Raw genomic sequence first — 10,985 nt, 5'->3', positions numbered from 1 at the left:
GAGGGAGAAATAGAAATATCAATGATGAGAGAGAACCATTAATCAGCTGCCTCCTGCACACCCCCACCTGGGGATTGAGCCCACAACCCAGGTATGTGCCCTTGACCGGAATCGAACCTGGGACCCTTCAGTCCACAGACGGATGCTCTATTCACTGAGCCAAACTGGCGAGGGCTCACCTTCATCTTTTGACAGTTTATAAAGAAGCAAGCTTTTGCATGGCCCGCGCCATACGTAGGAGGACTTACTAATCTTCGATTTTATGGCTTCTGGGTTTTACACATTGGGGCTTTTCAGCTCCAGGTTAGGAAAGGGATCGCCCACTGATTCTCCTAGTGCTTAAGGCTTTACTGTTGCATGTAGGTTTTTAATCCATTTGGAATTTATCCTGGTGTCGGTGTGAGGTACAACCCAAGTTAATTGCTGTGCCGCTGTATTGGGTTTCTCACTGCTCTGGAAATACCGCCGTCAACCCTCCATGCCAGGCTGGGGACTCCCTTCTAACTACAAAGAGATTCCTGCCCTGCCGGTGTTGCTCAGTGGATAGTGTCGGCCCTCAGACTGAAGGGTCCCGGGTTTGATACCAGTCAAGGGCAGGTACTTCCGTTGTAGCCTCCATCCCTGATCGGGATGCATGCAGGAGTCAACCGACTGATGTGTCTCTCTCTGTGTCTCTCCCCATCCCTTCCATTCTCTTTAAAAAAATCAATGGAAAAATGTTCTTGGGTGAGGATTAACAAAAAAATAGTAAACTGCTTTGGGTAGTATGGACACAAATACTACATGGTATCACTCATATGTGGAAATAAAAACAAAAAGGAAGCAGAAACAGAGCAGAATGGTGGTTGCCAGGGGCTGGGGGTGGGCAAGTGGGAGTGGGTGGTAAAAGGTATAAACTTTCAGTTACAAGAGGAATAAGGTCACTAATGTAGAACGTGGTGACTACAGCTGAGAACACTGTAAAATTGAAATTTGCTGAGAGAGTAGAACTTGTGTTCAGACTAAAAAGAAAAAAAGTAATTATGAGAGGTGATGGATGTGCTAACTTACCCGATGGTGGGAGCCCTTCGAAATCGTGTATGTCCATCAAACCATCACATGGCGCACTTGTAATAACTACAGTTCTGTCAAGTGTATCTCCATAAAGCTGAGAGACGATGACATGACCCATGAGCTGTGAAGTAGAAAAGGATTTCTATTGCCAGAATGAAGTGTTAATGTGGCAGCCCACGTGGTCCTGAGGCCGGCGCTGGGACACGGTGACCGGCAGAGCCCCAGACCGACCTGTGCGTCCTAGTGACCACCCAAGTGCCCAGTGGTGTAGTTTTTAAAATGCCTCTTTTCCACGAGAAAGACTCTGTTATTCGCCAGGGAGGTACGGGAATGGACACCTGCTTCTGGAAGAACACGTCCAGGGCGGCAGCGGGGCACCGGGCTGCCCGGCGGTGCTTGCTGAGCGAGCATCTGCACAGGCTCCTCTCGGGCTCGGCAACATCTCAGGGTCCAGAGAGCCGGGCTTAGGGGCAGCAGGCCCGTCGGACAGCTCCGGTGCTGTGCACGTTCCGTCCGCCCCACACGACTCACCCTCGTCCTGTCTTTTTTTTTAATAATATATTTTTATTGATTTCAGAGAGGAAGAGAGAGATGGAAACATCAATGATGAGACTCACTGATCGGCTGCCTCCTGCATGTAGCAGATCACTAGGATTGAGCCTGCAACCCGGGCATGTGCTCTGAGAATCAAACCATGACCTCCTGGTTCATGGGTCGATGCTCAACCACTGAGCCATGCCAGCTGGCACCCCTTAGCCCATCTTTACACCCACAATAACCCTGCCCTGGAGCCCCTGAGCGGAGCGGGGATGAGAGGCCTGGGGTTCTGCAGCCACGGACGCAGGAAATCCCTGGAGGCGGATGCCTCGGCTGAGCCGGAGGAGTGGAAATCGCCTGTAAGCTTTCCTGCTCAGCACAAGGTCTTGCCATGTTTCCTGATTGTCTAACATGCTCCAGCTCAGTGGAGCCGAGCAGAAACATCGGAAAGAATTTGCAGATTTCCTATGAGAATAACACTGTCAGCATCCTTACCCACCCAGCTTCTCACACACACACACACACACACACACACATACACGCACGCACACACGCACATACACACATCTTTGCTCAGGAAATCAAACTCAGTAGATGTTTTTCCCCATTGACTTGTTTAGAGAGAGTGGAAGGGAGGGAGAGGGAGAGAGAGAGAGACAGAGAGAGAAAGAGAGAGAGAGGGAGAGAGAGACATGGATGTGAGAAAGACACATCGATTGGTTGCCTCCCGCTTGCGCCCCGATCTGGGCCGGGGATGGAACCTGCAACCCAGCTATGTGCCCTTGACCAGGAGTCTGACACTGGACACTCTGGTTCAAGGGCTGACACTCTAATCCAGGGGTTCTCAACCTGTGGGTCGCAACCCCTTTGGCGGTCGAACGACCCTTTCACAGGGGTCGCCTAAGACCATTCTGCATATCAGATATTTACATGACGATTCATAACAGTAGCAACTTTACAGTGATGAAGTAGCAACGAAAATAATTTTATGGTTGGGTCACAACATGAGGAACTATATTTAAAGGGCCAGAAGGTTGAGAACCACTGCTCTAATCACTTAGCAACACAGGCCTGGCCAAACTCAGTCACTTCGAGATTTATCTGCGCTGCTTTTGGCACTAATGACTGAGACAAAGAACTCAAAAACAGGAGGGGCCGCAGCAGCAGGCGCCTCTGCAGCTGAGGGGTCACAGCCCGTGGTTAAGGGAGCCCAACAGCCGCGCATCCAGTTCTTCTCTGGCGAGCACTGGGCACGCCTCCTCATGGCCCACCTGATCCTACTCTTCCCCGCGATTCAAAATGACTTTGGCTTTAAGACCTTAAATGACTTGAGGACTTCCAAGCTCATTTTACCAAGGCTAAGAGGATGAGTTTGCAAATATAGCCACCACCACCAGCCCACATGGATTGAAGGGGCAGGAATAGAACAAAACCTCCCCTCGTGTTGATGTAGATCTGCGGTGGTTTGGACAAGAGATTTGAATCCCCAAATATCATCTCCTCCTGTGAATTGATTGCATCATGTGCTCTCTGTTTTTTCCAAAGTGAGGACCTTTGGAAATGCGTTTGCCTTCGATGATTACTTCTGCAGAAGGTGAGAGACACGGGCCGAATTCCTGCCGATGATCAGTAGGAAGAGGGGCCCATGGGCTCGCCTGCAGACGGCGGTCCCGCGTCTGTGCTGAGCTGCCCAGCAGGCCCATCTCCGCATTCAGCCCTCCTCAGAACCACAGAACCCGAGGCCTTTTTCCTCCTCGAAGTAATTAATACAGCTCCTGTTTATTGTATAGCTGATCAACATCTACTGAGTCCCTTCAGCTCTAAGACTATGATTCTGTCAGTACGTTTACTTTTCTCTCTTCAAGGACATAACGGCCAGTCTGCCGCTACCAGATGTTTCCCTGAACAGCTTTCAGATGAGAAAATGCACAAGGACTCGCCACTTATGGGGATGCAAGAGGCGTCAGGGAATCGCGCTGCGTGGACTCGCCGTGGCCTGGACGGGGTTCGATAACAGACACCGTTCCTGTTAGTGGATTCAGGGCCTGACAACTTATTTATTTTTATTATTGGTTTTGAGAGAGAGAGGGAGAGGGAGAGAGAGGAACATCAATCTGTTGTTCCACTTACTGGCGCACTCGCTGGTGCTTCTTGCTGTGCCCGACTGGGGACCGAACCTGCGACCTTGGTGCATCGGGACAGCATTCGAACCAACTGAGCCCCGGCCAGGCCCAGGCCTGGCAGACTCTTTCCCACTAGAAAACGTCGCAGCATCGAGCACTGTTTCAGAACTGGACGTCTATCTTCCTTGGGGCTTTTGGCACCCAGACCACGGTGGGTGGTTGCCAGCCCTGTCCCGGGGGCAGCAGGGAGGAGGGCGCCTGCTCTTAGGATCCCAGGGTAGAAGGATTGAGCCCTGTCCAAAGGAAGGAGAGGGACGTTCAGAGACACTTGGGATTGGGTGGCCAGGACGGTGTGGCCAACTTAGGCCTGAGGACCTATGTTTTTGTCCCTGTTGTTTTCGCTGGACACCAGCACGGTCTGCCATCCCAAGATGCCGCGCATGAGCCCCAAAGACAGGCTGGGACGACTGGCCTGCGAAGGTGGCCACACAGCCCACCAGCCACTCTCGACAGGAAACCAGCCCAGCCTCGATCCTTCCGTCCACTCAGCGCTTGTCACCAGCTCCATCTCGCGTCCCATGGGCCTTGGGCCTGAGGGAGGTTTGCCCAGACCGTACCCCAGACCCTGAGCAAGTGGAGGCCCCGGGCCACATGGGGAGGTAGCATGGCCGGGGAGGGCAGATGTTGGGGTGTCCACTCTGCCCATGTGGGAAGTCTCTACTCCTGCAAGTCAGGGAAGTGTGGCAGGTCCCCTGCAAGGGGGGTGGAGGGGAGGTAGGTGGCGGCTCTTCCCTGGCCTTGCCCTCACGGCCCCTGGGTCAGAGCAGGTCCACGCCGATCCCCTGATGCACTCTCTCCCTGAGTCCCACCCCAGGTCCCGTGGCCCAGGTGCCCCCTCCGCTGTGCCTCTGTGACCGCCACTCTGGCCATCAGCGCCTCCCTGAGAAGGAAATGAACCTGCATGGGCCTCGGCGTCACCAGATGGCCGCAGCTGCTGGAGCCAGCAGATGGGGAAGGGAGAGCAGCAGCCGCCCGGGGCCCGCCTTCCACGTGCTCACCAGCATGCCCGCACAGCCTGGCTCCGACCCTGAGCGCCCTCGCTCCGTGGGTGACCTTGAGCTAGTGGTGCACGCACTGCGAGACTTGGCTCTTCACTTGTGAGGTGTTAGCAGCAGTTCTCCGCTCAGCAGGGGTGAGAGGATAAATGCGAACTGCACGAGGCAAGGACTTGGTGAACCCATGGTCCGTGGGCATACGGCTCACAGATGGGATCCCGAGGCCGTGTGGGCATCAGGTGCATGCAGACTGGGTGAGCCTTTGACCATTCACCATTCTGCCTCCTTCCCCAGTCCAGCCCACTCATCCATCCCAGCGCTGACCTCTGCCCGTCCATCCATCCCAGCGCTGACCTCTGCCCATCCATCCCAGCTCTGAACTCTGCCCATCATCCCAGCACTGACCTCTACCCATCCATCCATCCCAGCACTGACCTCTACCCATCCATCCATCCCAGCGCTGACTGCTGGAAGCCAGTCCATCCTTGCTGCTTGACATAGTCACTGCAGGGAAGAAACATCTGCACAGCTTATGTTTCAAGGGACCTGGCGTATATGGCATATGTTTGCTCCCCCTCTTAACGCTATGTGTTTTAAATAGGACCACCTCCCCGAGAAAGGTTGTTTCCCCAGGCGAGGATTTTTCCCTGGAGTTAGGGAGGGAATAAAACGCCTTAACTAAGTGCCAGGCGGGTAATCACTTTAACTATGAATAATCACGCTTAAGCTACATAATCTTTACTTAGGATAATCTCCTTCAGTCACTTCCTTGTAGCTTAATAGAACAATAGAGTAACCTTGGAATGGAGGTAAGAAACGCCCTAACCTTTGGAATAGAATGGATAGGATTAAAATCAACTGGTATAAATACAGATATAACAAGACAATAAACACAGAACCTGGCTGGAGATCCTGGCTGGAGAACCTGGCTAGGGATGTGTTCCCCATGGGACTGTGAAGACTGAGGCTTTCCAGGCCAGAGGTCCTTGCCCTGCGTGGATAGGCAGCTGCAGCCGCTCCCTGGGGAAGTGCATCAGGCTCACTGTTGCTCGGAGCGGGCCTTTCTTCCCCACTGCAGCGGAGGGCGAGTGCTGCCATTGCGGCTCCAGCTCAGCCCAAGAACGTCGTGGCCCCTACGGTGTCCCAGATCAATGTGGAGTTCGTGACCCAGTTGGCATGTAAATACTGGTCTCCCCATATCAAGAAAAAAATCACCTTTTGATATCAAGGAAGGACGAGAGAGAGAACCATCAACGTGAAAGGGAAACGATCTGTTTCCTTCCATACACGCCCAACTGGCGATTGAACTTGCAACTTAGGTCATTGAAGATATATTTGAAAAAAGAGATTGTCAATTCAAGGTTTGCCATCAGAAAGATAATGCTCTTGGAATTTAGCCAGTACCCTGAAAATTACCTGTGGATGAATTATTCTCCGGACGTGTCCAGCAAGGCCTATTTAATGTCCATCTGTTGTAGGGTGAATGAGAAGTTCAGAGAAAATGTCCCTGCATGGGAGACTTTCAAGAAGAAGCCAGACCACTTCCCATTTTTTTTCAAGTGCATCTTGAAAGCAGCATTGGCTGAAACTGATGGTGAATTTTCACTCCATGAACAGACAGTCTTATTGCTTTTTCTTGATCACTGCTTCAATAGTTTGGAAGTAGACTTGATACGAAGTCAAGTACAGCAGCTTATCTCCCTCCCAATGTGGATGGGCTTACAGCCTGCACGCTTGGAATTAGAATTTAAAAAGACACCTAAGCTAAGAAAATTCTGGAACTTGATTAAAAAGAACGATGAAAAGATGGATCCAGAAGCAAGAGAACAAGCCTATCAAGAAAGAAGATTTCTCTCACAGCTCATCCAGAAGTTTATCTCCGTGCTGAAGTCAGTCCCACTTTCTGAACCTGTCACTATGGACAAAGTTCATTACTGTGAAAGATTCATTGAACTTATGATTGATCTAGAGGCCCTACTCCCCACAAGGCGCTGGTTTAATACCATCCTGGACGACTCCCACCTTTTGGTTCACTGCTACCTTTCCAACCTTGTTCATAGGGAAGAGGACGGCCATCTTTTTTCCCAGCTTTTGGGCATGCTTAAGTTCTATACTGGTTTCGAGATTAATGACCAGACTGGAAATGCTCTGACAGAGAATGAGATGACTACCATTCACTATGATAGAATCACTTCTCTACAGAGAGCTGCTTTTGCACATTTCCCTGAACTCCGTGGTTTTGCCCTCTCAAATGTGGCAGAAGTAGATACTCGGGGATCCTTGGTCAAGTTCTTTGGACCTCTTAGTGCAAATACACTCCACCAGGTGGCATCGTACCTCTGCTTGTTACCAACTCTTCCTAAAACCGAAGACACAACTTTTGATAAAGAATTTCTTCTAGAATTGCTGGTATCTCGTCATGAACGTCGAATTTCTCAGATTCAGCAGTTGAACCAGATGCCTTTGTATCCAACTGAGAAAATCATGTGGGATGAAAATATTGTCCCAACTGAGTGCTATTCAGGGGAAGGTTGTCTTGCTCTTCCCAAGCTGAATTTGCAGTTTTTGACTCTTCATGATCACCTCCTAAGGAACTTTAATCTCTTCCGCTTAGAACCAACTTATGAAATTAGGCAGGACATCGAAGACAGTGTCAGCAGAATGAAGCCTTGGCAGTCTGAATATGGCGGTGTAGTATTTGGTGGCTGGGCGCGAATGGCTCAACCCATTGTGGCTTTCACTGTGGTTGAGGTTGCCAAACCCAACATAGGCGAAAACTGGCCAACCAGAGTTCGTGCAGATGTCACCATCAATCTCAATGTCAGAGATCACATCAAAGATGAATGGGAAGGCCTTCGTAAGCATGACGTATGCTTTTTAATTACTGTGCATCCCACAAAACCGTATGGTACCAAGTTTGACCAGAGGAGACCTTTTATTGAGCAGGTTGGCCTGGTTTATGTCCGAGGCTGTGAAATCCAGGGCATGCTGGATGATAAAGGACGTGTCATCGAAGACGGACCCGAACCCAGACCCAATCTTAGAGGAGAGTCAAGGACATTTAGAGTGTTTTGGGATCCAAAACAGTATCAACAAGATATGACCAATACTATACAAAATGGAGCAGAAGATGTGTATGAAACTTTCAATATAATAATGAGGAGAAAACCAAAAGAAAATAACTTTAAGGCTGTGCTGGAGACTATTCGGAACCTGATGAACACTGACTGTGTGGTACCTGCCTGGCTGCATGACATCATTTTAGGTTACGGGGATCCAAGCAGTGCACATTATTCAAAAATGCCCGATCAGATAGCCACCCTCGATTTCAACGACACATTTCTCTCCATTGAGCATTTGAAAACCAGCTTCCCTGGTCATAATGTGAAAGTAACCGTGGATGACCCAGCTCTACAGATACCCCCTTTCAGGATAACTTTTCCAGTAAGAAGTGGAAAAGGGAAGAAAAGGAAAGACATGGATGGGGAAGGTGAAGACACTGAAGAGGCCAAGACCTTAATTGTTGAACCTCATGTTATTCCTAATCGGGGTCCTTACCCTTACAACCAACCCAAGTGTAATACAATTCAGTTCACTCATACACAGATAGAGGCCATCCGTGCTGGAATGCAGCCTGGGCTAACTATGGTTGTGGGCCCACCGGGTACAGGAAAAACAGATGTGGCGGTTCAGATCATATCTAATATATACCACAATTTCCCAGAGCAGAGAACTCTGATTGTTACTCATTCCAATCAGGCCCTGAACCAGTTGTTTGAGAAAATCATGGCTTTAGACATTGACGAACGCCACCTCCTGCGTCTTGGTCATGGAGAAGAAGAGCTGGAGACAGAGAAAGATTTCAGCAGGTACGGAAGAGTTAATTATGTCCTGGCTCGAAGAATAGAACTTTTAGAAGAAGTCAAACGATTGCAAAAAAGCCTAGGGGTTCCAGGGGATGCTTCATATACTTGTGAAACAGCAGGCTGTTTCTTCTTATATCAGGTAATGTCTCGCTGGGAAGAATATATCAGCAAAGTGAAAAATGAAGGTAACACATCGCCAGATGTCACGGAAATCTCCACTTTCTTCCCTTTTCATGAATACTTTGCAAATGCTCCTCAACCCATTTTTAAAGGTCGGTCTTATGAAGAAGACATGGAAATTGCTGAAGGATGTTTCAGGCATATTAAGAAAATCTTTACTCAGCTTGAGGAATTCAGGGCCTCTGAACTGCTTCGAAGTGGACTGGACAGATCTAAATACCTTTTGATGAAAGAAGCCAAAATCATTGCCATGACCTGTACTCATGCGGCCTTAAAACGACATGATTTAGTCAAGTTAGGTTTCAAGTATGACAACATTTTAATGGAGGAGGCTGCTCAGATCCTGGAGATAGAAACGTTTATACCTCTTCTACAGAATCCTCAGGATGGTTTTAGCCGATTGAAACGATGGATTATGATTGGTGATCATCACCAGTTACCTCCGGTCATTAAGAACATGGCCTTTCAGAAGTATTCCAACATGGAGCAGTCTCTCTTCACTCGCTTCGTCCGGATTGGAGTTCCTACTGTGGACCTCGATGCCCAAGGGAGAGCCAGGGCAAGCTTGTGCAACCTGTACAACTGGCGATACAAGAAACTAGGCAACTTACCCCATGTGCAGCTCTTGCCGGAGTTTAGCACAGCAAATGCTGGCTTGCTGTATGACTTCCAGCTCATCAATGTTGAAGATTTTCAGGGAGTGGGAGAGTCTGAGCCTAATCCTTACTTTTATCAGAATCTTGGAGAGGCAGAATATGTAGTGGCACTCTTTATGTACATGTGTTTACTTGGCTACCCTGCTGACAAGATCAGTATTCTAACAACTTATAATGGGCAAAAGCATGTTATTCGTGACATTATCAATAGACGATGTGGGAGCAATCCATTGATTGGAAGACCAAATAAGGTGACAACTGTTGACAGATTTCAAGGTCAACAGAATGATTATATTCTTCTTTCTCTCGTACGAACCGTGGCAGTGGGCCATCTGAGGGACGTTCGTCGCTTAGTGGTGGCCATGTCTCGAGCCAGACTTGGACTTTATATCTTCGCCAGAGTATCCCTCTTCCAAAACTGTTTCGAACTCACTCCAGCTTTCAGCCAGCTCACAGCCCGCCCGCTTCATTTGCATATAATTCCAACAGAACATTTCCCAACCTGTAGAAAGAATGGAGAGGGGCCATCTCATGAAGTACAGGTAATAAAGAATATGCCCCAAATGGCAAACTTTGTGTACAACATGTACATGCACCTGATACAGACCACCCATCACTATCATCAGACCTTATTGCAGCTACCACCTGCTATGGTAGAAGAAACTGAGGAAGTTCAAAGTCAGGAAACAGAAATGGAAACAGAAGAAGAGGGCATGCCTACCCAGGCTGACGTCCCCAGTCTAACAGATGCCAGCATCAGTCACGAACTGTTGGCCTCTCAGACTGAGGCCACCCCCGGTGAGACGGAGGCTACCCCTGGTCGGGCAGGGACTGGTTCCAGTCCAGAAGCCACCTCCGCTGTCTCTGAAGTCACTGCTGCTGCAGCTGGCCCCAAGGCTGTGCCCACAGAGGCTGGCACCCAGCAAGATGCCACATCTGTCCCAGAGACTAAATAGCCAATGCTAGCCTTTCTTAGGGAGGACATTTCATCTGTAAAGTCAAAGTAAAGTTACTTTTTGTATTTTGAAAAGAAAAAAAAAAAGAGAACCTGGCTATGATGATCACCTGAGTGCTGTCTCCGTGTCATTCCTTCTTCGCCGACTCCGTCCACACCTTGGGGAACCCCTGGACCTGCTGGGGCTAGACCCCAGCAGTCTACCAGGTGCCACTTAAACACATCTGTCCCGGGGCTACATGCCAACAGGCCGTTCCTCCCTTGTCCTGTATTGGCCCCTCTTGCCCTTGTGTCAAGAGGGACCCTCTTCTCACAGTCCATTTGCCCACAGTTGTTCCCTGGGCTTTCTGTTCATGCTGAAGTTGAGGCCTCGTGGTGGCTGGTGCCATGGATCTGTCTCCTGCCCAATGGTGTGAGCTGGGCCCTCCCTGGAGAGGAAACCTGGGTTCCCCAAGATATGTGACCAGAGCCGGGGCCCCGCCAGCAGGCGAGGGGAGCCCAAGGCAGGTGCTGGGCATGGAGGCCACAGGGGCATAGGCTACCAAGGAGACAGAACTGAA

General features: G+C 49.8%; 1 protein-coding gene across 1 annotated transcript; it reads left to right on the top strand.

The window, feature by feature from the left end:
- Positions 1-1,862: 1,862 nt before the first annotated feature.
- On the top strand, positions 1,863-10,426 carry LOC139016669 (RNA helicase aquarius-like). Its single transcript, XM_070424933.1, has 3 exons — positions 1,863-1,949; positions 5,847-5,938; positions 6,088-10,426. Exons 1-3 carry the CDS (start codon positions 1,863-1,865, stop codon positions 10,424-10,426), a joined length of 4,518 nt encoding a protein of 1,505 aa, XP_070281034.1.
- Positions 10,427-10,985: the final 559 nt, after the last annotated feature.

The sequence above is a fragment of the Myotis yumanensis genome, unplaced genomic scaffold (genome assembly GCF_028538775.1).
Source record: "Myotis yumanensis isolate MYYU_CA2020_CCGP unplaced genomic scaffold, mMyoYum1.0.hap1 SCAF_9, whole genome shotgun sequence".
In the NCBI taxonomy this organism is placed as follows: Eukaryota; Metazoa; Chordata; class Mammalia; order Chiroptera; family Vespertilionidae; genus Myotis; species Myotis yumanensis.
The sequence above is the reverse complement of the archived record's forward strand: the minus strand, read 5'-3'. Positions and strand labels throughout refer to the sequence as shown.

Excerpts from the sequence above, each read along its gene's own strand:
- LOC139016669 (XM_070424933.1), top strand. The coding sequence starts at position 1,863 with ATGAGAGGCCTGGGGTTCTGCAGCCACGGACGCAGGAAATCCCTGGAG. Across the intron at positions 1,950-5,846 it reads CGGAGGAGTGGAAATCGCCT|CGGAGGGCGAGTGCTGCCAT; the intron begins GTAAGCTTTCCT and ends TCCCCACTGCAG. Across the intron at positions 5,939-6,087 it reads AATGTGGAGTTCGTGACCCA|GTCATTGAAGATATATTTGA; the intron begins GTTGGCATGTAA and ends CTTGCAACTTAG.